At 41.2% G+C, this 27562-nt stretch overlaps 2 protein-coding genes across 2 annotated transcripts in view; both read left to right on the top strand.

Moving 5' to 3' along the window:
- The window catches only part of LOC306867958 (laminin subunit beta-4-like), a 24354-nt gene extending 3120 nt beyond the window's left edge, over positions 1-21234 (top strand). The window contains exons 3-35 of the mRNA XM_079413916.1: positions 1-146; positions 2599-2734; positions 2829-2902; positions 2997-3185; positions 3275-3338; positions 3725-3939; positions 4456-4576; positions 4706-4894; positions 5626-5781; positions 5954-6066; positions 6165-6244; positions 6322-6454; positions 6560-6856; positions 6947-7132; positions 7230-7339; positions 7677-7797; positions 7911-8088; positions 8173-8316; positions 8487-8718; positions 9322-9479; positions 9628-9852; positions 10946-11163; positions 11268-11364; positions 11447-11792; positions 12029-12189; positions 12344-12543; positions 12623-12808; positions 13043-13187; positions 18573-18780; positions 18903-19038; positions 19248-19418; positions 19577-19730; positions 19843-21234. The exon at positions 1-146 is cut by the window's left edge and continues 12 nt beyond it. Coding sequence (XP_079270042.1) covers positions 1-146; positions 2599-2734; positions 2829-2902; positions 2997-3185; positions 3275-3338; positions 3725-3939; positions 4456-4576; positions 4706-4894; positions 5626-5781; positions 5954-6066; positions 6165-6244; positions 6322-6454; positions 6560-6856; positions 6947-7132; positions 7230-7339; positions 7677-7797; positions 7911-8088; positions 8173-8316; positions 8487-8718; positions 9322-9479; positions 9628-9852; positions 10946-11163; positions 11268-11364; positions 11447-11792; positions 12029-12189; positions 12344-12543; positions 12623-12808; positions 13043-13187; positions 18573-18780; positions 18903-19038; positions 19248-19418; positions 19577-19730; positions 19843-19982 — 5429 coding nt within the window. The 3' untranslated portion in view covers positions 19983-21234. The remainder of the gene's footprint in view (positions 147-2598; positions 2735-2828; positions 2903-2996; positions 3186-3274; positions 3339-3724; positions 3940-4455; positions 4577-4705; positions 4895-5625; positions 5782-5953; positions 6067-6164; positions 6245-6321; positions 6455-6559; positions 6857-6946; positions 7133-7229; positions 7340-7676; positions 7798-7910; positions 8089-8172; positions 8317-8486; positions 8719-9321; positions 9480-9627; positions 9853-10945; positions 11164-11267; positions 11365-11446; positions 11793-12028; positions 12190-12343; positions 12544-12622; positions 12809-13042; positions 13188-18572; positions 18781-18902; positions 19039-19247; positions 19419-19576; positions 19731-19842) is intronic.
- Positions 21235-24342: 3108 nt separating this feature from the next.
- Positions 24343-27562, top strand: part of LOC306868423 (laminin subunit beta-1-like) — a gene marked incomplete at its 5' end in the record, with an annotated part of 36710 nt that continues 33490 nt past the window's right edge. Inside the window, 3 exons of the mRNA XM_079414576.1 lie at positions 24343-24523; positions 24870-25042; positions 26186-26324. Of these exons, the coding sequence (XP_079270702.1) occupies positions 24343-24523; positions 24870-25042; positions 26186-26324 (493 nt within the window). The remainder of the gene's footprint in view (positions 24524-24869; positions 25043-26185; positions 26325-27562) is intronic.

Below are 27562 nucleotides of genomic sequence, written 5' to 3'. Positions count from 1 at the left end.
CAGTCCGCCTCCAGGATGAATGCATGGGGAATTCATGTTATCCTAACCTTGGTGACCTCATGGTGGGCCGCGCCGCCCAGCTCAAGGCTTCTTCGACCTGTGGACTCTACAGACCACAAAACTATTGCATCCTGGGATACCTAGAGGTCAGTTGTCAAAAGCGCAACACTTCAAGAGGTCTGAATGTCAGTGATGTGGTTTAAAATATGTATGTTTTCAGCGTAACAAACCAGAAATGAATGTAGATTCGAAGAGTTGCTCCCAGAACATTGCTTGTTGGATTTGCAGGGAAAGGCTTCTCTGGATTTTAGTACTACACTTTGAACACTATGAAAAATATTTGAAAAAAATATCACAAATTCAAGGTCGTAATTCCCAAGTCCGTGAACCCTCAAGCATATACATTTCCCTCAGGACTCCGAATACAGTTTTCTCAGACATGTTTGCATAGCATCTTCCCAAAACAAACTACCCAGAATACAGTTCCATCCCAAAGTGGTCTCTTTTCAGCACCCACACTGAGATTAAAACGAGACGGCATGCTTTTTTCCCTTTTTTTCAGTGTGGATTGACAGCACTCTGGCTGACCCTTTGGGTAATACATACTAAAGACAAGTTCTGATGTGCCTCCCTGAGCTGTCGTATAGGTCATTACCTCTTCCCTGCCATAAGACTAATTTATGCCTGTTTCTATATTCCCCTTTCCTCCTGCCTCATACCCTCGGCCCTGTCTATACAGGTAATAAAGCTGTGTCATTCAGCAATCATTTTGTATATTTACACTACATTTCTTGGCCTGAAGAGCCCAAGTCAAGTCAAGTCAAGTCAAGCGCTTTTAACAATGCAAATTGTGTCAAAGCAGCTTTACATCGGCTTGATATAAAGTTGGGTGGCTTTATATCAGCTTCAGTATTTAGACGGGGAAATGGTTTGTCGAAATAGTGTCATTCTCCTCTGGCCAGACAAAATCAGCAGTTTAAATCTAGGCTAAAGCAGAATCAGATTGTGCAAAGGACTCATCTGGTTCCTGTGGTCTTGTCCCGATGGCCCTCTTGGAGACAGGGTCTTCACTGGGGATCAGTCTCTGGGGCAGTGGTGATGGATCAGCCCACCACAATGGTGCTTCCAATAACAAGTGATATAAATAAAAGGAAGCTGTAAAAACACTGAATGCATTTCGGGTTGGTTTCTCAGGTGTTAAAATGAGATTATTGATGTGAGGGACAGCTCTTGTTCATACATGCCTGCAACAAAGACATACCCCCGCATATCCCCCCTCATTGTCCCTACTATATTCAGGAAATTCTTGTGAATATTTGCCAGGAGACACTAATTACATAGAATAATACATTACTGCAGGAGCTTCTGTGACTTACTCCCTACTGTATTAAGTTTTTTAAAAGAATAATTCACTCAGGAAATTCTGTCTTTATTTGTTCATATTCTCATGTTGTTCCAAACCAAATAAGTTTCTTTCTTCCATGGAACACAAAGGGTGATTTTTTTTTTTTTTTTTTTGGAATAACATCCTGGTGGGTCTTTTCAATATAATAAAAGTGAATGAAGCCTGCTGCTGTCAAGCTCCAAAGTAAACCCAATAAAATACCCTATAAGACTCTGTGCTCTATATTCCAAGTATTCTGAAAACATTCACTGGTTTTGTGTGAAGAACAGATTGCAATATAAGTCCTTATTCAATTAAAATCTTGCCAACCACCCTTACTCTCCTTGGCAAGTTCATGAAAGAAGTAGTTGTGTTCAGTCTGTGAACACTTCATTGTTTTCAGTCATAGATTTTTTCAATGAATCAATTGATCCTGATCAAAAACTGGTCTGTGTTAAATTCGCTAAAGCATTGTTAACCAACTATGCTCCCAAGTTCCATCATTACCACCATTCCGTATTTCACAAAACCATAGTTCTTTTGAACTATTTTAGTTTGTCAAGAAAATGAAAGCACCTGGTACCTGGGGAACCTGTGATTAAATCTGGAAATAAAGCAAAACAACAGAGAACAAAACCTATCAAAGTAGTCCTCAGATGCCATGCTATATTTATAGCTATAATCTGACATTAATTTGATCTCAGAATGCTTATTAGCAAAAGTTATTACTCCACCACCTACTTGACGTCATTAACAGCCTGTTATATTGTTGAACCATCATGGTTTGAAAAACAGATGTGCAAGAACGTTACTTTGCTTTCTGGAAACGGTCAAGATCAGCTAGTTCATTTCTCCAAGGATGCACTGCAGTGTGGTAGCTAAAGGGTAGGGTAGGCGATTTCGGAGAGGCTAGCAATAGTAAGCTAGCTTTGAAAGCATAAGATCCCATCCTTCCTGCAAATCACTCTCCAAAGCCATGCCGCCACCAAAATATATGAACGTGCACACTCCGCACAGCACAGGCAGACCAGAGCCTAACAAGCGACATGATGAGAAATGCATCCCTGAATGATTCAGTCATGAGTCTGAGTGATTTGGTTGACCAGCCATAACTGTTAGTGGAGCAGAAAAACAAATTTCATTCTGTTCATCACACTAAAATTATTACATATTGCCATTTAAAAGACATTATTGTCCTTTATCTCAAAACTCAGAATCAGCGCAAGTGCTTCATCTGTGACTCCAGGGGCCCTTACAATCTCCACCACAATCCCAACAGCCACCGCATAGAGAACATCATTACCACCTTCCAACCTGAACGCAAGATGAGCTGGTGGCAGTCCGAGAATGGTGCGTTCCTCAAACTACCTTCTTTGCATGAACTTAATTTAAGTAAAATTCTGCTGGTATTAAGACGTAATTTTGCTTAATTTAAAAATTCCAGGTGTGCATGAAGTCAGCATTCAGTTGGATCTGGAATCAATGTTTCAGTTTAGTCATCTGATATTGACATTCAAGGTATGCCCAATGCTTTCCATGTACCTCATTTAAAAACCTCAATTCATTGATATTTTATTTGATAATTTTTTGATTAACAAATGCTCTCAAACAGAGTTTTCGGCCTGCTTCCATGTTGGTCGAGAGGTCGAAAGACTTTGGGAGAACCTGGAAGGTTTTCCGTTACTTTGCAGAGGACTGTACCAACTCTTTCCTCGGTGTCTCAGAGGGGCCAGCAGATGGTATTGATGACCTTATCTGTGATAGTCGCTACTCTGGTGCAGAGCCATCCACCGATGGAGAAGTATAGTCACAAAGCAATCCTGAATTAATCAAATCTGTTCAATTACTTGTTAACATATCAGGTTCAGTCTAACTTTGCTTTTCATCCAGGTGGTCTTGAAAGCCTTGGATCCCAGTTTCGACATTCGAGATCCTTACGACCCTACTATACAAGGTTCATGTCTCGTTTGAAGATGTTTTGTTTCTTTTAGAAATACGACAGTAATTAAAATGTCAAGCCAGGATGATGCCTAAAGGCATGTCCAACAAGCAAAAGGCCTCGATATCTTAATGATGAGCACATTGTGAGAGAGACACTTTGAAAAATTCACTGTAAAGAAAATTTACACTATTCAAACTTATCATAACATAGTTTGTTCCACTGGTTCGGACCTGCTTTTCTTTTTCAGAACCCAAATCATAACTAATGCACTGATATTTAAATTTTGTCCGATATCAATAAGACAATAGTTATTTGTGTTACAGCCAATACTGATAAATTCAAGATATGGTATCAATATATTCTTAAACAAAATAGGCAATACTTCTTATGGTCCTCAGAGCTGATCACCCTGACGAACCTGCGAGTGAACTTTACCCGTTTGATCACCCTGGGTGACACGTTGCTCACGCGACGGAGGAGGAACTCACAGGATAAATACTATTATGCCCTCTATGAGATGGTGGTTCGGGGGAGCTGCTTCTGCAATGGCCACGCCAGTCAGTGCATTCCCGTGGATGGCACACGTGGAGATACCTTTAGTGAGCCTGGCTTGGTGAGCATACTCCTGCTAGAAAGAAAATGCACATATGAGACCTACTTAATATCTGAACTGTTTCTCCTAGACAGCACTGAGATTAATGGAGACATGACATTTTTGAGCCCAGATAGTCTCCTAAGTTAAAGTATCTTCTTTACATTTTCAGAAGAGATCTTAATGTACTGAGCTCAGATTTCCAAAGTCATGAAAAGTCTCAAATACGTTTGAAAAAGTTCATTTCCCATCCACAATTCTTCCACATTTTTGAGGAAGGACTTTTAAGTATAGTCACATTCTTTGTTCTTTAGACCATTTCTGAATTTATGCATAAATGTATTTTTTCTTTATACGGCAGTTAACAATAATTACTACCTGTCATGCTTCAGTGTAATAGAAAGGTTTTGCTCTGCTTTTACAGGTACCTGTTTTTATTCTTAAATTACTAGCTTAGTTTAAAGAAATTATCTATGCTTAAAATAATTGTCTGTTTTACGATCTTTTGATATTCGCTTTGTTCTGTCTTTGCTCAAGGTACATGCTAAATGTGTTTGCCAACACAACACAGCAGGGTTCAACTGCGAGCGCTGTCAAGACTTCTACCATGATGCCCCCTGGAGTCCAGGTGGAAAAACAAACTCGGATGTTTGCAGAAGTAAGTGGCACTTAGCTAGACTTTTGATAGTTTAAAACACAAAAGACAATTTAAATGGCTGGAGGAACTCATTAAAACACTGGGAGAAACAATGAAAAGCCATATGTAATTCTTCCTTCTATGTTTCAGGGTGTAACTGCCATGGTCATTCAGAGAAGTGTCACTTTGACTTAGCACGCTATCTGGCTACTGGTGGTGTTAGTGGTGGTGTGTGTGATGACTGCAGGAACAACCGTGCTGGACCCCAGTGTGATCTGTGTGGGCCGTATTACTACCAGGACCCTCAACGCTCTATGGATGACCCCAGTGCCTGTATACGTGAGTGACCTGGTGAACCATAAAATCCTCTAGATGCACAAATAAATTATTCTATTGTATGTTTTTCATTGTTGTCATCTAAAATAATCAATCCATCCAGTGGAAAGGGTAGTTAGATGTTTACATTTATTCATTTAGCAGACACTTTTATCCAAAGTGACTTACAAATGAGCAATCCAAGAAGCGATTCATCATAAAGAGGCAAATAAACTAAATAACTTTTCAAGATGCAGTTAAGTCCTACCAGAAGAGATGAGTTTTCAGCTGTCTCGTGAATATTGTCATGGATTTAGCATTCCAGATGAGGATGGGAAGATCATTCAACCAGAAAGTGATTTTATGCCTCTCTGTGATGGTACCATAAGGCATCACTTACTTACCGACCTTAAGTTTCTGGAGGGGATGTAGACTTGTAAGAGCTAGTGGAAGCAGGAGGGTGCGGAGCCCGTGGCTGATCTGTAAGCAAGCATTAATATCATAAAATTGATGCGAGCCGCAACTGGTAGGCAGTGCAGAGATAAAGAGAGTTGTGACGTGGGCCCTTTTGAGCTTATTGAAGACCAGTCGAGCTGCTGCATTCTGAATCATTTGTAGAGGCTTGATTGCACATGATGAAGTCCACAGAAAGAGCATTGCAGTAGTCCAGACTAGAAATAACAAGTGCCTGGACAAGAAGTTGTACAGCATTCTCCACTATGAAAGGCCTGATCTTTCTGATGTTTCTTATCCAGCTTGTGAATGTAATCCTGATGGCTCAGTGGACCGAGGTCTGTGTGATCCAGTAACTGGCCAGTGTGTGTGTAAACAGAATGTTGAAGGAGAGCGCTGTGACCGCTGCAGGTTTGGGTTCTACGGGTTCAGCCGGGACGACCCTAGTGGCTGTCAGCGTAAGTGTTCTTTCACCCACAGAATGGGACTCAACTGGCGCATTTCTTACTCAATAACGTCTTAAAATGAGTTTGAATAGCTAAGGCTTTTAGCATTTACCTTCTTGCAGAAGGTATGCATTTGCTTAAAACTTTTTATCTGATCCTTATTCATTCATTTATACATGTCCAGTGTGTAGGTGTAATTTCATGGGAACTATACGCACTGGCAACCCTTGTGATCAAACAACTGGAACATGCATCTGCGAGCCATTTGCTTTCGGCCCACAGTGCGACCAGTGTCTGGTATGCTGAACCTCTCCATTAGGCCACAAGGATATAAACTTAAATAATCATTAATGCTTGGAAATGTTAATATTCCACTTTGTTGTCCAATTTTCCAGCCAGGTTACTGGGGTCTGGGAAACACAGTCTATGGCTGCTTACCCTGCGACTGTGACATTGGAGGGGCATTGAGAACTGAGTATGATACTACACTTTCCTTTCTGAAACAAACCACAGATTAATTGTTTACAAGTCTGTATGTGCATATTCAAACAGATGTTCCTCAGTGGATGGCCAGTGTGAATGCAGGCCTAACATGGTAGGCCCCAAATGTAGTGAGCCAGCCCCTGGATATTTCCTGGCCCCTCTTGATTTCTATATCTATGAGGCTGAAAATGCAGCAGCTCTGGTGAGAGACTGGGATGTGATTTTTGTACTAAATTATATTCTTAATCATTCATAAGAATGAAGAGACCCTCATGACTTAGGGTCATTTCCACTTCCGCTTCCACAGATGGCAATTTCTCCATATATACAAGCCCCTCCATTGGTCTACCCCCCGGAAAAGATACCTGTACGACCAACCAAGCTCCCTCTCTGCCCTTCTGCCCCAAAACCCTCCCCAACACCTTATAAAGAAACTGAACCCCCAACGAAGAAGCCGTCTCTGACCCCATACAACCCCCATGTCGCACTACCCATCTGTGAGCACTACTACAGACAGAGGGGTTATGACTTCAAGATCAGTAATGGCAGGGTTGTGGTGGTCAAACGTAAGAAGCGGCAAATTCGAAGAAGAAGACAAGGCCAGGTAAAGTTTGAACTGTCAGATAAACAACCTGTCCAAGTTATATTGTCACAAAATTTAATGTGATTATCTTACTTCGTCATTCCTGTGCAGAGAATAATCCCGTTTGAACCAGGCTCACCTCTTCAGATCATTCTGCGACAGCGCACCCAATATCAGCCCATCACTTGGACTGGACCAGGTTTTGTGCGAGTTCAGGATGGGGCTGGACTTAGATTTAAAGTCAGCAATATACCAACTACTCTTGACTACTATTTAGTTGTCCGCTATGAACCAGAGGTCAGCCCGTCTTTTCATTAAATATTTGAATATCAGTGTTTGTTTGAAATGTTTTGGTCCATATCACATTTATGTACTCAAAATGTTATCTTTGCAGTCCACCGATGATTGGACAGCTATTGTGAACGTTGTATCTTTTGGATCAGGGGATAGACGTTGTCCGGATGACCTGTCTGATAAAATGTTTACTCTTCCAGCTTCTGGAAGGTGAGATTTTTGTATAGTGTATTTTGCATATATTTAACAGGTTTTCATTGAGTGCTAATTTAGTAAAGGGAATTGTTCACCCAAAAAGGAAAATTCTGGCATTGTTTACTTATGCCCATGCTGTTCTAAACGTGTAATCTTCTTTTTCCTGCAGAATAGAAAAAAGACATTTTGTCAATACATTGAAAGCAGTGGGGTCAAATGTTGTTTTGGACCCAATACCTTTCATTGTATGAATTATCCTTTAAGAGCTCATGTTCTGGAAAGCATTTTTCATGTCAAGTAAAATTATTACTAGATCTACTTCATCTAACTACATTTAATTCTTCACATACAGGACAGCCACTCTGGATCTTCCAATATGCTTCAGTGATGGTAATACATACCATGTGGACATCACTTTTAGAAAGAAGCCCAGTGCCGACCCTCAGATCAGCTCATACATCCTGATTGACTCTGTAAGATTTCAACCAATCAGACCTTGTTTTTGCAAGATCATTGGAAAAGATGAAATTGAAAATTATCTACCTATTGTTTAGTAAATTTATTTATCCTAATTCACTTTCCATAGATGGGTCTCATTCCCAAAGTGGACTCACTCCCAAATTTCTGCAAGCAGTCATATCGAGCTCAGTTTCAGCAATACCGCTGTATTGAGCTGGGCGCACAGGCAGGACAGCACACCCTTCCTGAAGTATGTGAGAAGCTTATTGGAAGTATGTCAGCTTTCATTCACAATGGTGCAGTGTGTGAGTATCGTCTAAATTTACATCACTAATTCCATGATGCATTGTTACCTTGTATTAACTATATGCATCTGTGTAAATCAACAGCCTGCAGCTGTCATCAAGTTGGAGCGTATGGCTCATCTTGCTGTAAATTCGGTGGACAGTGTCAATGCAAACCCAATGTTATTGGTCGGTGCTGTGATTCCTGTACTCCTCTGACATATGGGCTTGGGCCAGATGGCTGCTCACGTAAGCCATATTCTCATATTCAGAGATGACATGATATAATGAATTATTTAAAAACATTTTCAAAACCATATGAAGTATGAATACAAACAGAATGTTTTTAAAACATGAAACATGTTTTGTAAAGTAGATTCTTTAGCTTGGACTTTCTTAATTGTCATTGACTCCTCTAGCATGTGACTGTGATCCGTCTGGCTCTACTGCTGAGCTTTGTGACCAGACAACTGGTCAATGCTCGTGTCGAGAAGGAGTAACTGCTCATCGATGTGATAAATGTTACCCTGGTTACTACGGTTTTCCCCTGTGCAGATGTTGCCAATGCAATGGGTTGGCTGACATCTGTGACCTGGTCACTGGAGACTGTCTGGACTGCAGGGAACACTCCACTGGACCCAACTGTGAAAGGCAAGAGAGGATTTGATATCATATTTTCAGTGTTACACTACAATCAATTAATCTTTACAATTAAAAGGATATTTCACCCAAAAATTAAAATTCTGTCATTAATTACTCACCATGTCGTTCCAAACCCGTAAGACCATCTTCAGAACACAAATTAAAATATTTTCGCTGAAATCCGAGAGCTTTCTGACCCTGCATAGACAGCACCGCAACTGACACGTTCAAGGCCCAGAAAGGTAGTAAGGACATTGTTAAAATAGTCCCTGTGACAGCAGTGGTTCAACCTTAATTTCATGAAGCTACGAGAATATTTTTTTGCGCAAAGAAAACAAAAATACAACAATAACCAACAGCAAAAGCAATTCAGCAGCAGCAGTGTAGCAGATTTATTCCACCAAGACCAAATAAATAACATATCCAATATGTCATATCCAATACCATACTAAAATCGTCAGAGTTGTCATAATATAAATATCTTAATTTGTGTTCCCAAGATAAATGAAGGTCTTACAGATTTAGAATGACGTGGGTGAGTAATTAATGACAGAATTTTCGTTTTTGAGTCAACTATCCCTTTAAGATGCTAATGGTAATTTTCTGTTCTAGGTGTAAGGATGGTTATGTTGGTGACCCTGTTTCTGGGCAGCCATGTGAGCCATGCTTATGTCCAGATGTGAATGGAAGTGGGCACTTCTTTGCGATTTCCTGCAACAAAGATCCATACTCTGGCGCTCCATACTGTGAATGTCTGCCTGGACATACAGGTTCTTGTTCTCTCTTTCATACACAGCATTTCCAAAACCATCAAAGAGTCTTCCAGTTACCTGTTTGATGTAACACACAGTGAGAGAAGTAAATATACAACATTGTAAAATAAGAACACCTATTATAAATTTCACCTCGCTCTTGTAGGCCTCAAATGTGACTCCTGCGCTCCTGGTTACTACGGTGATCTGAGGTTTCCAGGCGGCCAATGTGAGGAGTGTTGTTGCAACAATAACATTGATCCTCGTGACGGTGAAGCATGCGATGCTGTAACTGGTGAATGTTTGCGCTGCTTACATAACACAGAGGGGCCGCGCTGTCAGAGCTGCAAACGTGGATACTATGGCAATGCGCTCGCTCAAAACTGCAAAGGTACAGGTTTAAAAGGATACATTACTCTAATATGGTTAATGTGACCCAAATAACAACCAAGGAGAACCAAATTTCTCTCGTTTCCTATTTCTAATGACAAAACAATGACGATAAACATTTTAGGGGCTTTCCACAAGGGCGGTCCCAAGAGAACTACATTTCCCCAAGGCCCATTTTCCTGGTTGCATTCACACTGTCAGTAATTCTGACATGACATAAGTTGACAGCTTTGTCATATAGCATGACATTCAACAATATCAACAACTGTAGAATGGAGATGGCTTCGTCCATCTATTGCTCTTTTCCACGTTCGTGGAGTTAGCTTTTAGAGAACGTGAGTAAACTGTGTGTTTACATGGCTTTTTAGAAATGGCGTGTGCCATATTCTTACATCACGGGTAGTTCCTGTTGTACTTGGTTATACCCTACTCTGACATAAGAGATAATTCAGTCCTCGCAAAAGGCATTCCTGTAACTAAAATCGTTTCCAGTTCCTGCGGTTTGAACACATCAAAAAGTGGGTATTTCCACCAATAATTATAGGAACTAAGAAACAGATAACTTAGAGAAAACTGTTAATGTGGCCCAAAATATAAGCACATACATTTTAACATTGAAGTCATAGTCAAACGGAGAAGTAGTAACAGATATTTTCTTCCATATTGTGATGTTCATCTCAGTGATTATCATAACTGATTATCGGCAAAAATTAGATTATCAAAAAAATTGGGCAATCTCTTGGTTGTTAAGTGGTTGGTTTGAGTTGAGGGTGTTGCATTCAAAAATGAATGCGAGCTTGCAGTTGATTGGGAAGGAGTGAGGTTTAAGTGGACTAAATGACTGGATTATGTCACCAGATCCAGTGTAACTTATTGATGAAATCAAAAAAAGAAATAACAGCTACATGGACGAATCATTCACAATCATATCTATAACATGCATTTACAAAATAGCATAAAAATGTTTATTTTATAGGGGACAAAATGTTTCACGTAAATTATACATTGATTTGGCAACAGATATTTATTATTATTTATTAAGTGTTTATTTGCCTTCATAAGCAACATATGTCATGTTTTTATTGTCTACTTAGAGTGTTCTTGTGACCGAAGGGGCACAGATTACACAAAGTGTCCAGCTGGAAGCCCCTGTTTCTGTGACCAGGAAACTGGCCAGTGCCCATGTCGCACAGGTGTCAAGGGAATCCTATGTAATGAGTGTGAGGATGGATACTGGAACCTGGATGGGGAGTCTGGGTGCCAGCCATGTAAATGTGACCCAGAACATGCTCTCAACTACATCTGTGACGAGGTTAATATCTTCTGTTTATGTAATCATTCATAAAATAAATTCACTTTAGAAGACGTGTGTGTGAAGATTTTTGGGCTTCACACCTTTACTTTATGTCCTTCTAGATCACAGGCCAGTGTTTCTGCCAGCCAGAGTATGGAGGCAGAAAATGTGATGAGTGTGGGCCGAATCACTTTGGAAACTCAGATATACAGTGCATGTGTAAGCTAGTATACACAGGGTTTTGTTATCTTCCAAGTCATTGTCTGCTGACTAAAACTAAATTATATCATCTTTCCTTCAGCTTGTGACTGTAACGTGGAGGGGACCATTTATCCAGCTTGTGACCCTTACACGGGTGAGTGTTTGTGTAAGCCGGGGGTGACAGGCCTTTTTTGTGACGACTGCGCCCCGGGTCATGACACAAACTTTCCTGCCTGTGAACCCTGCCATGCCTGCTACCACCTCTGGGAGAAAATTGTCTCAGATGTTAGTGAGAGGATAGAAACTATAAGGCCATGTCCTGAAGACAATCGGCCTATATCTGAACTACAAAACATAAGGAATTTGTTGGAGATGCTGCAGAGTCTGGCTAACATGACTGCCATGGATGAGCTTGAAAAACTAGAGGAGCTCTTGGCACGCATTAGGTAATATAATTTTACACAATTTAATTGACATACAACAATATTTCTCGGTCAATGACACAATGCTCATTTTTATTCCAAATCCATAATTTTGTTTCAAATATATACTTAAAATGACTATTAAATACATATCTTCTATGGTGAACATGTTTTTTTTTTAATTATGCAACTGGGAATGATTACAGAAGTCTTGTACAATGACCACTTTTATCTTACATGTCTTTCTACTCACTCCTCAGGAATGAAACGGAGACCATTGACCCAAAAATAATCATTATTGATCCAACCGTACTGCTCAACACTGACATTGACAATATCCGACTTGAGTTCAACAGACTCTTGAAAAATCTCAGGGAGAAGACAAAAGAGATTCCAGCGACAGATGTAAAAGCTATTAATGGTTTGTAAATGAAAAGTCTCTGTGATTACCAAAATGAAAAGTTGGTTTGGCAGAATCAGAGTGCCATTTGTGAACATTATAACACTTCATTTTGGCTTTTAAAGGCATTGTGAGCTACTGTATTATGCAACTACTGTTTGTGTCATTTCTACAGATATTTTAAATAAGATCAAAAAGCACTATGAAGAATTCACTGACAGTGAGAAGAAAGTGGAAGCAGCTAAAAAGGCCAAAGAAGCCTCCAGGAAGACAAGAGAGAATGTTACATTGGAACTCGAAAAGTGCCGCATAGGAGAAATGGATAAGCTGGAGAGGAAAGTGAAAGCTCTGAGTGTTGCCAACCTCAACGAGGAGGTGAATGAAGAGTACAACTTCATTCTGCAATTTGAAGAAGAAATATAAGTGTACTACAGTGACAAATTTTCTGCCATAGGTCTGTGGGGCTCCAGGCGATGCTGAATGTGAGAAGGCAAAATGTGGTGGAGCTTCATGTGGTATATGCGGGGGTCCAGACTGTACAGGGAGTTTACCCATCAGCCTCAATGCCTCCAAACTGGCAGAGATGACCGAGAAAAATATTACTGATCTGCGCAGTAAACTCAAGGAAGCTGATGCTAAGGCATGCCAAAAACATACCAGTACCTTACTACTTTATCATTTTAATGCATATACTTTATAGTGGATATTGCCTTGTGGTTCAAAGTGTCTATATTAGAGTCTCCAGAGAAATTTTAGGTTGTTTCTTTTGAAAAAGAAGCCACAAAAACTTTTCATTTCATATCATTTTCGTATCAACGTATCATTTTATCTTCTACATGTAAAAGTTAAGCCTCATTCTGTTTTCTATTTTCAGCTCATGGGCACCTCAAAAATGTCCATTTACATCAAAGATCAAGCTGAGGACCTGATGAATAAAATTAATCAGACTAAGAACAAATATGAGAAGGAAAAGATTGACACCAAGAACCTCATAGAGAAGCTCAAGAACTACTTGAGAGGTACTGCATGTAATGAATCAGTTGCTAGCTTCTGGTGAAGCTTGCCTGGTCTTTGATCATATCCAGGCAGGAAAAGAAACTGGATAGTTATTTAGTTTACTCACCTCAGGCCACTCTCAGGCAAATCAGTAGTAGTGTTTTCATTTTGGAAAGCACAAAATCAAAAGTCCAAGCTTCTCTTTTTCATACAACAGAAGTAGACAGTGACTAGTGTCAATGACAAATGTACCATAAAAGTAGTTCTCGAGCATGTGAATTGAGGAAAAGATTGAAATTTAAGTTGTTGTTGTAATCCTGCCGTCAGCTATAGCTCTCAAATCTTATTCACACATACTTACCTTGTGTTTCACAAAACATATTTTCCTGTGAAAAACATCACAATGTGAAAAAAGGTGGCCAACTGATAAGATTTGTGGTTTTGGTCACATGCCCAAAGCCCCTGCTGTTACATACATCTACACCTTGGTGGCACTCACAAACAGACTCTTTTGATAAGCAAGAGTAAATAACAGAGGAAAAATCCAGAACCTTGTTTCTTCCTTGTTTCTTTGATGAAAAATGTAGCTAATACAAAAATCTGAATGGCTGTTTGAAAACATGTTGTTTGACTTCCTTTCTTCTCCATGCAAAGTGGGTGTCAGAAACATCTTGGTTACGTATGTAACCCTCGTTCCCTGATGGAGGGAACGGAGACGTTATGTCGTGACGACATTAGGGGATTCACTTGGGAGCCCCAATTACCTCTGATATTAAGAGAAAACGCCAATGAATATTGGCGCCACAACCTGGACCCCGTCACAACCTCAGGCATGCAGATGTTGACAAGCAAGCACGTGACAGACAAATGCCATGCAAAGGTTGCAACCTTCCCATCACCCCAGCGCAAATTCGCTGACCTTGGTACCCGCAGGGACCAGAGGAGAGTACATCACTGCTGGAGATAGCCAAGCCGCTGTTCCTTTCCCCACAGAGTCTGGAAGGGATTTCGACCTTCGGTGAAAGATTGCTTCAATTCTTTCCTATTTGTTGTTACAGCTTGGCAGTAACAACAGGGAAGCGGGCCGGAGAAGGGCGCTACGGAGGCCACATCCTGCCCGTAGGGAGGTTACATGTGGAGACACTGATATGGACTGACCCAGGCCTGGGGCAGTACTACATACGACTGGACTCTGTGGCAGATCCTACCTAGGCGTAGGGAGGAGGGCTGCCAGCAGAGCCTGACAGAGTACTCTGTCAAAGGGAAGACATGGGTTTACCGAGAGGGAAACCTTACCATGGAAGAATACACATATGGGATTACCCGAAGGGAATCAAGGCATATGGACACCTAGCCCAGTCCAGGGGCTGACCGGAGACCTGGGCAAGCTAACACCAGTACTGGGCCTGAGGTAGGAGGGCTACCAGCAGAGCCTGACAGAGTACTCTGTCAAAGGGAAGACACGGGTTTACCGAGAGGGAAACCTTACCATGGAAGAATACACATATGGGATTACCTGGAGGGAATCAAGCCATATGGACACCTAGCCCAGTCCAGGGGCTGACCGGAGACCTGGGAAAGCTAACACCAGTACTGGGCCTGGCGTCAGACTGCTCCACCCAGTCTGACTGCCGGGGGTGCTGGAGGAACTCCACCAGGGTTTGCCGTCCGGGGAACTGAACTGGAGGAGGAAAAAGGCTTCTCGGCGAGAAGAACACCAGTTTGCGAACAGACTCCACTTCAGTGCATAGGCTTGGCTAGTCGAAGGAGTTCTAGCCTGAGTGATGGTGTCCACCACAGCCTGTGGCAGGCCACTCAAGTCTGCCGCGTCCCATCCAGGAGCCACACATGTAGGTTCCACAGATCTGGAAGCGGGTGCCATATGGTGCCGAGCCCCTGAGAAAGGAGGTCCTTCCTCAGAGGAATGCGCCAAGGAGGGGCTGTCGCGAGGAGCATGAGTTCCGGAAACCAGGTCCGGATGGGCCAATATGGTGCTACCAACAAGACCTACTCCTCATCCTCCCTGACTTTGCACAGAGTATGTGCGAGCAGGCTCACTGGGGGAAACGCATACTTGCGCAGAGCCCGAGGCCAGCTGTGTGCCAGTGCGTCCGTGCCAAGGGGGGCCTCGGTCAGGGAGTAATACAGCTGACAGTGGGAGGACTCGCGGGAAGCAAACAGGTCTGCCTGAGTTTCCCCGAATAGTCTCCAAATCAGCCGGATCGTCTCGGGATGGAGTCGCCATTCTCCAGGGAATGTGAGCTGTCGTGAAAGTGTGTCAGCTGCAAGATTGAGCTCCCCCGGAATGTTGACGGCACGCAGCGATTTGAGCTGTGTCTGACTCCAGAGGAGGAGATGGCGGGCGAGCTGTGACATGCGGCGTGATCGTAGACCTCCCTGACAGTTGATGTACGAAACAGCCACAGTGTTGTCCGTACGGACCAACACATGCTTGCCTAACAGCAGTGGCCGGAAGTGCCTCAAGGACAGATGCACAGCCAGCAGCTCTAGGCAGTTGATGTGCCAAAGCAGTTGAGGCTCTGTCCAGAGCCCCGAGGCTGCCTGCCCATTGCTGGAGGCATCTGCTGTGATAACAACATGCCGGGACACTTGTTCTAAGGGCACCCTTACCCATAGAAAAGCAAGGTCCGTCCAGGGGCTGAAAGAGCGGCGACACGATTGCGTGATGGTCACACGATGTGTACCGCGGCGCCATGCCCATCTCGGGACCAGTGAGTGTAACCAATGCTGAAGTGGTCTTATATGAAGCAACCCGAGCGGCGTGACTGCAGCTGCTGATGCCATATGCCCCAGGAGCCTCTGAAACTGTTTCAGCGGAACCACCGTCCTGCCTCTGAAGGAACTCAGGCAGTTCAGCACTGATTAGGTGCGCTCGTCCGTGAGACGTGCCGTCATACTCACGGAGTCTAACTCCATACCGAGAAAAGAGATTCTCTGCACAGGGGACAGCTTCCTCTTTTCCCAGTTGAACCGAAGCCCCAACTGGCTGAGGTGCCAGAGCACCAGGTCCCTATGACCGCACAACTGTTCTTGCGACCGGGCCAGGATGAGCCAGTCGTCGAGATAGTTGAGGATCCTGACGCCCACTTCCCGTAACGGGGCAAGGGCGCCCTCCGCAACCTTCGTGAAGACACGGGGGAACAAGGAGAGCCCGAAGGAGAGGAACCTGTACTGCCATGCCTGCCCCTTGAACGCGAACTGCAGGAACGGTCTGTGTCAAGGAAGGATCGAGACATGAAAGTAAGCGTCCTTCAGGTCGATCGCTGCAAACCAATCCCAGGGCTGGATGCACTTGATAATGCGCTTCTGCGTCAACATCTTGAATGGGAGCTTGTACAGGGCCCGATTCAAGACTCGCAGATCCAGGATTGGTCAAAGGCCACCGCCTTTCTTGGGCACGATGAAGTCAGGACTGTAAAGGAACCAACGGAACCAAAAGAACAGCTGATGTACCCGCAGTGGTGCAGCGAAGGGGAGTAAGGCTGGATGGAACAGAAGGTGGTGCATTCTGACTCATCCCCGCAGAAGTCCCTGAGTCCCTAGGGGGATTGGCTAGAGGCGTGCGGGGAGGCACTGCGTCCCCGAACCGCACTCTCTTGGCCGCTGGCAAGATGGGTCGCGGGCGAGAGTGAGGAAGCAGCGCGTCGCACACTGTCAGCCCGTGAATCTGAGAACCCGGAGGAAAGGAGCGACGCTGTCCTCGTCGTCTCCTGGGAAAGAGCAAAATTCCACATCTCCGGGTTGCCCGTGTCAGGGCCGCTTCGTCGACTTCCTGGAGGACTTGGGGGCCGGCTGGGAAGCGGGCGGCGCCGCACTCCTGCGAGAGGGTCGACGCGTCAGCCTAGGTGTCGATTCAGCACAGGGCGGAGCAGCTCTGGAGGACGCAGGAGGGCGCCCACAGCGATGAGCAGACTGAGGCCTGGCCCTCAGGCTAGCGGTGGCAGCTGGAGCATCCCGCCAGGGTAGGATGTGCTGGATCGCCTCGGTCTGCTTTTGCACTGCCGAGAACTGCTAGGCAAAGCCCTCGACAGTGTCGCCGAACAGCCCAGCTGAGCCAGAGATGGTGCTCTTGGGCCACGAGAGTGGAAATCGCCTCCCCGAGGGACTGCGCCGTGACTTTCATCGCCCGGAGGGGGAACTCAGTTGCCATGCGCAGCGCCTGCATCAACCCCGGGTAGGTACTACCCTCGTGCATTTGTTTTAGAGCCTTGGCTTGGTGTACCTGCAGGATAGCCATGGCATGCAAGGCAGAGGTGGCCTGGCCCGCAGCACTGTAAGCCTTGGCCGCGAGAGCGGCCGTCAGCTTACAGGCTTTAGACGGGAGACGTGGATAATTCCTCCAAGTGGCGGCGTTTTGCGGGCACAAGTGCACCGCAACCACTCTCTCCACCTGGGGAATGTCCATGTACCCCCTAGCCGCCCCGCCATCGAGGGTAGTGAGGACGGAGGAGGGAGACGAGCGGCTTCTGGCCATGAAGCCGGCGGTCCTCTGCTCGAGCCAGAGAGACCGGGATGGGTGGCGGCAGAGGGTGCCAATCTTTTCAGAAAAGAAAGGCGAGATCGCAGCACCATCATGTTCATAGGCCCACAACAGGCGCATGAATCATCCACGAACGCATCTTCAGCGTGTTGGATGCCTAGACACTGAAGACAACGATCATGTCCGTCATCCATGGACAGGTAACGACCGCAACCAAGAGAACACGGATGGAACGGCATCTTTAAAAAGAAGCGAACCATCCGCAATTCGCTCTTTTAGAATTTGCTCTTTCAGTTGAAGCGCCCAGGGGAATCGCTGCTGGAGGGACACCGCTGACTGCACCGTAACGCCAACCGGGAACAAAATAAAGAGGTGGAAAAGCTTTGTGGAGATCAGCAATCTTCACATCCACTCGGCTACGAAGCAAAAATCTGATGAGTGGATGCCCCTGTTGCCTATTTATACCCGTATGCACGGGGAGTGGCTCAGGTATGCAAAATCCACTAGCCAATATTCATTTGCGTTTTCTCTTAATTTCAGAGGTGATTGGGGCTCCCAAGTGAATCCCCTAATGTCGTCACGACATAACTTGTAGTGAACGACAGATAGGGAACAGAAAGTTGTACAAAGCTGCCCTTGTGTACCGCTCGCTGGATTTCTGCTTTTCCATAAGCAAGTTATAGGACCTACTCTCAAACAGATTGCCATTTTTTCAGCCAGTCTTCTTTTTGCTAAATGTCTCCTATTGTGTTGAAGAGAAAATCATATAGACTTAATGTGATGTGAGGGATGAATCTGAAGAATACTTTTTTTGTTTAGGACAAAACTACCACTTATGTTTACATTTAGAGTAAAATAAAATGCAAATGGAAAAATGTCAATTTAGTTGACTATTGTACCTTAACAGATGAGCTGGTGAAACCAGAGGACATTGAGAAACTGGCCAATGCTGTGTTGTCCATTCAGCTGCCCAAGTCCCCTGATGAGATCAAGGACATGATAGAGGACATCAAGAGGATCCTGGCAAACGTCATAGACTTCGACGATGATCTAGAGCACTTGGAAAAACAAACCAGAATTGCTGAAGACATGAAGGAGAGGGCCCAAGAAATCTTGTGAGGCTGCAGTAATGAAGTCAATGTGTCAAAGCTGTAGTTTTTACCATCTCATTGTGCTTTATAAAGCTAAACCTGTAGACACCAGTGTCACTAATCCTGTTTGGTTGTTGTATAACCAGGAACAGAACCAAGGCTATCAATGTGAGGGAAATAGAGAAATCACTCAATGATACAGCAAAGCTCAATGACAAGATATTCAGTGATCTGGGTGAGGCTCAAGAAAACAATGACATTATCAGGGGGAAAGTCAATGAGGTAATGGTTTATTTTGCTAAACAATACATGCAGGTTTAAAGGAATTTTTACTCACCTTCATGTCATTCCAGACGTGTCTGGTGTAACTTTCTTTACTTTTTGATTTGTTGTTTTGCTCTCAATGCATCATCACTTATTTTGAGATCTAATTTCTACTTTTTTGCCCTTAAACTGCTTTATAACAATATTTCCTCATCACTTTTAAACAGACTGAACCTAAACTAAAAAATATTGAGGATCATTTGAATTTGACTCATGCCAAAAAGTTACTGCATGAAATCAAGGCCTTGAAGGATAAGACAGAGATGAACAGAGCTCAGGGGAAGGAGGCCAAAGATGCTGCCAATGCAGCGCTTGACAGTGCCAAAGATGACGAAAAGGTAAGTCTCACAAGCACAAATACATATATTTATTTAAATAAGCAGTATGTTGGATGTACAAACATGGTTACTGTTTAAAAATGTACTAATGATGGTGCAGCTGCCTTTAGATAGGATATTTAACCTGTTCTAAGTGGATTGCTTTTCTGCATTGGTAGGATCTTGAGGAACTGAAAGAGCAGTTTGAAAAGTTAAAACTGAATAGCACAAACCAGAATGTTAATGAAGAGGCTAACGAACGTCTGAAGAACATCACAATAGAGGCAGAAACACTGGCTAAACATGTGGAAGATAAAATGAAGGAAATTGAAGGTACAGTATCATAAGAAACAGCATGCTCTGGGATTTAATGGGATTACGGATTTCTATAGGTGTTAATTCTTGTTAGCAATAGAATTTTTTCCCTTTATCATTGTCCTTTCAGAATTGGAGAAAAGGATTCTGGTTGCAGCTGAAAGAAAAGAGGAAAGGATAAAAGATTTGGAGGCACTCCAGAAGGAGGCAGATGATTTGAGGAACTTTATTGTTGACAAAGCGGATAAATACAATCTGTGCTCCACTTAAACCTGCAAGGGCTTCCCTTCCTCAAAATTAGAGGAAGCAGTTTCAGTGTTTGCCATGGGAAAATGCCGAAGGCAACGCAGGGCAAAACTGCCTCGGACTAGGTTTACAGGATAAGTGCAGTCCTTTTATCCTGGTCCTTTGTGGGCTTGCTGATTTTGTGTTTACAATCTAGAGCTACAAACTGGTTCTCATCAAGCCCCAGAAATACTTAATGAGTGTATTCTGGTTCTGTTGTTGTTTATTTTATTTATAATATATTTTTAGCAAATTATGGGCAAATTTTACATTTGAGAATCTCATATAGGTCATGTATAACCCTGACTGTCCACAAGAGGTCGGAAGAGTAAAATTTAAAATGTCGCCTATCACACAAACGATGCAGCATTGTTTTCTGCATCGCTTGAATTTGAAATGCCACAGCAAAACCAGTCATTTGTTTGTTGAATTGAATAAGATGAGATAAAAAGAATGTGTGCGGTAAATCAATGACAACAAAATATTTTTTGTTGAGTTGTTCTCAATGATTCACAATGTTTCTTATGAGCCAGGTTTTAAAATGAATCATTCAAAAAGACTAATGAGTTTAGTTTGAATAAAACTGATGAAAAACAGAGATGCAACTTCAATTACTGTTTAATTCAATTCTGTTTAGCTTATTACAAATTGGCGCATGTTTGAGCTATTTAGGTATATTCCTCTAAGTTTCCTCCAAATGTATTTTCATTGTTTTTGGTTCATGGATAAGTAATTAAAACCTCTTGATTAAAAACCTACTTCATCATTACTTCCAGAATTGAGCTCAACAGCTGCTCCATGTGCATTAAGATATAAGACAGTCAAGTTTAGACGCCCGCTGCTCGAGGAATGTGTTCGTTTGTCTCTCGCAGTAGGTGGAGGGTCTGTGCTTTTGTCCTACGGTGTTAACAGCCTCTCTGTTTACTATTCAATTGCACAACCAAAGGTAAAGCCTCACTGATGTTATTTCATTGGTCTGAGTGGATTCCCCCCTCCCCCACTTTTAACTACTTTATTGTTGTTCAGACACATTTTGTTTTGTCAGAGTTAATTTCATCTTCTTTGGGTGGAGATAAAGGGAAAAAGTTGTGAAACAGTTGATGTTTAAAATGTTCTAAAACAATTATACCTGATTGTTAAAAAAGACGTTTTGAAGTAACCTAATTTAGTTGATTTATTCAGCCATATTAAGTAGTATTTTTGACTTGAATAAAAAGGTAATTTAGGTGTTACAACTTGAAGTTACTTGACTGAACATTTTTTGTTAGGTCAGGCAGTCTGCGGAATGATTAAACTGTCTTTCAGGTTTCAGAAGGATCTGCAGATATTAGTTGTGTCACCTCACCTATCTCTTTCTGAAGTTTACAAAGAGAAAACAAAGAAAAACTCTACATGCTGGTTAAAGGTGACAGGATGTAGGATGGAATCAAGTTAGGTTTCACTTTTTACAATGTATGCTTTAGGACTTAGTTTAGTCTATTTATTTATAAAGCACATTTAAAAACAACAGGAGTTGCAACCAAAGTGATGTACAACAAATATAAAACAAAGTAAAAACATACCCCAATCAAGACAAACAAAGGGACAAATAAAATTGTACACCCTCAAACAGAATTAAAACACACAGAATAAAAATCGGTTTTCAAGCAGATTTAAACAAAGAAATAGAAGGATAAGATCTTATGTGGAGGGGAAGACTGTTTCAGAGCCTAGGTGCTGCCACAGCAAAAGCCCGGTCACCTTTAGTTTTAAAATGTGAACGAGGAACTGAAAGAAGAAATTGACAAGACGACTGAAGAGAGAGGTGTAATGCGGAATGAGGAGATTACAAATATACTGGGGAGCATAACCATGTAAAGCTTTAAAAACAAAAAGCAAAATCTTAAAATCAACACAGAACTTAACCGGGAGCCAGTGTAGAGAGGCGAGAACTGGGGTAATGTGCTCACATTTTCTGGTGCCAGTCAATAGTCTGGCTGCCACATCGTTTATAATACTTTTGTGCAATGAAAGATGATTAATAGCCTTTCTTGTTCTGTCCTATCTATCATATGTTGCTGCCTTCATTACTGTGCTATAGATTTAAAAGAAATGTCTTTCAATTTTATAGTAGGCCTATAAATTTATGTATAAATGCTTCTAATGTCCTCATTTTTATCCCTTTGGATAAAAGTGTCTGCTAAATGACTAAATGTAAATGTAAATGCATTTGCTTGTTTTTTTCATGAATGTATTTTACAACAATACAAAGAGCAATGTGTACCAATTTACCTACACTTATTCACATTTATTTGAAAATACAAATGTTTCACTAGGTTTTATAAAAATTATTGTGCACCCATGATTTTTCTAGAGTATCTTTTGCTGCTGAATTATCCACTAACCTAGTTTATAATAGTATTTTTATCATAGATTATGATTATATATATATATATATATATTTAATTAGTTAATTTTCATTACAATGAAGTTATCTAGGCTACATGTAGATTGTTTTTAACACACAAAAGCGTGATTATCAGGTCAACACAGAGAAGTATAGAAATTCTAAGCTACATTGATTAAAAAAAACGGCGCTGGTATCGGATTGGATCGGAATCGGCAGATACTCAGAATTTTCGGGATCGGATCGATTCTGAAAAAATGGTATCGTTGCATCCCTAGTTTGAAGGTCCTTCATGGAAAGCATCTTCTTGATTCTAGCAACTGATCTTAATTTAAAGAAACCGCTTTTCACAACAGTACTAATCTGCTTATCAAAATACAACGTAGGATCAAAAACAACGCCAAGGTTTCTAACACGATCACATACATTTGATAACAGAGGGCCAAGCTGCTTGACAATGCCATAGGACACAGCTGTTGGACCAAAAACAATTATTTCAGTTTTGTTATTATTTAAATGTAAAAAATTCAAGTCCATCCAGCATTTAATGTCCTGAAGACATGCAAACAGAGTAGACATAGAACAGTTATTGTTTTTAACAGGAAAATAAAGTTGAGTGTCATCGGCATAGAGATGATATGATAATTTATGTTTCTGAAAAATATAACTGAGTGGAAGCATATATAAAGAGAAAAGGAGAGGACCCAGAATAGAGCCCTGTGGAACACCGTAGGAAATTTTAGCCCGAGATGAGAAACAGTTCCCCAAATTCTCAGAAAAGTATCTGTCCTTAAGGTAAGAAGCAAACCAGTTCAACACAGATCCCTGAAAAGCAGCTACTTGATCAAGTCTTTGAAGAAGGATGTCATCATCTGTTGTATCAAATGCTGCACTTAAATCAAGCATGATTAAGATACAGCAAGAACCAGAGTCCAGGGAAAGTAAAATATCAAATTAAATTCTCTAAACCCAGACTGAAATGTATCAAAAATGTAAAAAGTACTCAAGTAAGATGAAATCTGAGAATAAACAACTTTTTCCAAAACTTTTGTGATGAAAGATAATTTAGATATGGGTATATAGTAATTCAGATTATGCTGATCAAGATTTTTCTAACTTTTCTAACAGTGGCTGGACGTTTAAGTGGATATTTAAAAGAAGCTGGTACAATTCCATTTGTTAAGGAGTTGTTGATAATAGCAGTAACAACTGCTATTTGCCTAAATTCATATCTAAATATGGCCACTTTATTGCCTTAATATGATCATTCAAATCTCTGGTTTAATTCCTGATGTCTAAACTGACTGAAGTCTGTTTCCCGTCTTGGTCATTATTACACTAATTTACCTCAGACAAGACAACCACCAAATCCACATCAGTTCTACATGAACCTCCTGCTCTTTGGCTGAATTACTGAGGAATCCTCCCTTATTTAAGGCCATTTCACTGATCACAGGTCAGTTCATTTTAGTGTATCATTATTGGAAGTAAGAATAGCTGTTAATACATTTTTTACGACTTTACGTAATTATGTGTGAGAATCTAGATTACTATGTAAAATGTTAATTTTATCTTTTATTAAAAACATTTTGTTGCAACCACAGAACGTTTTGTCTTTCTCTTAACATTAACAACAAATATCACAGATTTCAGTCTTTTCACTCTTTTTTTAAGTCACAAACCAGAACAATCCCTCCCTATTTGAAAAGAGTAAAATATCTTTGCCGAGTCTGAGGTACCTTTTCAAATCCCATCAAATGGCGCGTTTTTATCAAATACGCAAATATATGCTATCAGTGTTATTCATTTGACATGTACAGTCGACTCGAGTGTACTTAAACCTATACTTCAGAGCTCTTTTAATTACTTTTATCCGTTTTTCACTGACCGTTGCTTACCTCAAGACCATCTTCTAGAATGGGGGAGGGAGCGCGCGAGACGAGTCGAAGCATTGTGCGCATGCGCAGAAGATTAGCGGCAGAGGAGAAAAAGATTCGCGCAGCTCCAGCTGCAGTAAAGCAACAGCACAGTCTGCAGGGATCAGACTCAGCGCTGCAGTTTCCAAGCAAAATCAGGATTACTGCACCCCGGCTGAAGAAAGAATCTAGAAACATGCTGTTACAGCTCGTAGCCCTTTTAAGTAAGTTTCATTCTAGTTTTGTTGAGGCAAAGTTTCTTTATGCAGAGGTTTGACCTAAATAAAGCATAGTTTCTCAAACTTTAAGCAATTATCTTTTTGGTGATATCTGATATTTTAAACTTTCAAAAGAAAATGAATATTATAATTTATGTGATTGTATAAATAAATTATATATATATATATATATAAAAGCATGTCAAGTAGCCTAAGCATTTCAATTTAGCAGCCTCTTTTTTGCTTTGCTAAAACTGAAACTTAAAGGACCATAAGAATACAAGCAAACAAAGTCTATATGGTATCACGTTTCACTACTACCAGATGCATATAAAGTTTTTCTTCCACAAAGTTTTAGGGGCATGTGCTTTCGCAGATGTGCCTGAGCTGGGAGATGTTTGCACAGAGGGTAGCTGTTATCCTGCCACAGGAGATCTTCTCATTGGAAGAGCACACCAACTCTCGGCCACCTCCACATGCGGATTCCAAAAACCTGAGCCCTTTTGTATCGTCAGTCATTTGCAGGTAACCTGTGTGCTGCAAACCGTTATCCATCATTGTTGATTAAATACAGATGTTTTGGCATTAAAATTTGCAATTAAGTTTGAATTAAAATTACAATGTGCTATCATCATTATGTAGTGGTAGAAATTTGTTTTATTTTTCAAGTTGCAAAAAATTGCAAAGACAAGCATTAATTTTATGGTCACGTCATGACATGAATTGATATATATATTCATGATGAAATGAAAACTGCACCCCTTTGGGCTCTATACTCAGCCTGATAATTGTATTTTAATGCCACAACTGAGAATTTATGTTTTATTTCCACTTGTGGGATTTCTCCCAACACCCCTTGGGGCTTTCATCTGTAACATTTTAGAAAGAGATTTATTTCTGTCCTGTTACATCATGTGGGTGTTTTTGTTTGTCTTCAGAGATGTGTTTCCTTTGACCCTTGAATGTCTAGACTACTTCCTTCTAGACCAAACGCCTTAAAACATTTTACGTAGGGCCATTGAACATCTTATGTGGGTCTTCTGAATCTTCAAAAATGCAATCTGCAGGTTTATAGGGGTTTGTTGATGCTATGGCTGAGTGATAATCACTCATGCCACACCATAATAGAGAGATAATTACTTCCAAAGTTTTGTCTCAAGACCACAAATTTCCTTTACATATTGGACCTGTTCTTTTGATCGGTTTATCTTCATCTCTTTTCATCTCTTTAATAATTTAAAACAAGGTGGTGTCATCAAAGAAAATCCTTTGCAGTGCAACATATTTAGTTGGAGCTCATGAGGTCAAATGGCGGTTATGAGTTGGAGGTGGACAGGAACTCATTTTAACACACTAGTCACATTACAACACAATATATGTCCCAATTTTCAAGCTAATTGCCCTCAAGAGAGTCAAATTGCTTTAATAGGTTTTTAATTAAGAGAAAATGTCACAAAGCAGCTCTGAACATCTGGCCTGCACATGAAACCAATGCTCTCTGTGGGCCATCCGAGTTTGGAAAAAGCTGTGTCATGTAAGTCAGACCAAGTGGGTTGACTTGCTTCAGTATCTCAGAGACCCTTACAGTCATTCATTTCATTTGGAGAAGTTCTTGTGTCACAAGAATGCCATTGACATTATCTGGTTTTTCCACCCCCTCCATCACAGGAAGAGAAGAAGTGCTTTGTGTGCGATTCCAGGGGAACCTACGATGAAAGCACGCGCCAAGTAACCAGCCACAGAATCGAAAATGTTGTGACTACGTTCGCCCCGAACCGCCTCAAGACTTGGTGGCAGTCAGAAAATGGTGAGTTGTGTTGTGACTCCAAACCAAATAATTGCTCATCTTCCTTTTGTTTTCAATACTATTCAGTATTATTTTAGGTGTTTTCTCAGTCTTGGATGTGAAAGACCGTGTAGTTCTACAGGAATGTAGGAAGGCTGTGAAACAAGGTCTTATTAGAGGGAACTCTCTCTCATTAGTGTGTCCGTTAGTTCCCCTATAATCAGACCAATGGAGGGACTAACTACTTCAAAGCATTTGTGTAATTGCTGACCAGTTAAGGTGATGACCAGTCTTCAAAGTGTGGAATGACTTCTCTTTTTCCCTTGGGAAAGAGTTTTCTACCTGCCAATTGAAGATTGTGCCATTTATCCCATGCTGTTTCAATCCAACATAAAAAAAACTATTATTTTGTCAAATTTACTCTCATAATCTAATGATACATTATACAAATATAATATATATATATTGAAAACAATACATTTAAATGTTATTCTTTTTCTTGCTTCAAAAAAATGCTTCACTGCTTATTAATATTTGAAAAAAAGCCAAATCAAAGTCATGTGACTAAACCAATATGCAGAAAATAAACACAAAACAGGAAATATCTAGACCTCAGCAGAAGTCAATATGCTTCTTAAAATATCAAATAATTAAATTTTTTTATGACAAGGTTAGTTCAGGTTTTAAAATGTCATATGGTGCGACTCTGAAAACCTGAAGACATTTATGAAGTAATAATTCATTATAATTGTAAAAAAAAACACTTTTTAACTTTTTAAATATATTTTAAAAGATCAAAATGATGAATAAGGCACAAATTGCAAATAAGACACACCCAGACACTGATCAACGTACTCAACTGTATGTATTCAAGGTGTTTTTACTTCAACATATTACATTTTTAGTTATTCAGTAAGATTATATAAAAGTTTTCAAAATCATATGACACCAAGACAAATACAAATAATACATTTATAAGAACTAGCATTTTCCTTAGTTTTATCATAGACACTCTAATTTGTACTCTTAAACTTGTGTGACTCATAATCAAATGTCATCGGTTGAAACGTTTCACAACCTTGCTAATTATGCAGAAATGCGAATGTAGATTTGAGAGCAACTTTCAGTGAATTATGACTTCAATTCTAATCTGTTCATATCTCACATCATGTACTTTTTTAAAGAAGATTTTAAAACATACTTTACCTTGCAAAACTCCCATTATCCAACAACCACCCACTTGGTTGAGTTGCGAAACA

This window comes from Barbus barbus (genome assembly GCF_936440315.1).
Source record: "Barbus barbus genome assembly, chromosome: 50".
In the NCBI taxonomy this organism is placed as follows: Eukaryota; Metazoa; Chordata; class Actinopteri; order Cypriniformes; family Cyprinidae; genus Barbus; species Barbus barbus.
This window is presented reverse-complemented; position numbering and strand designations above follow the sequence as displayed.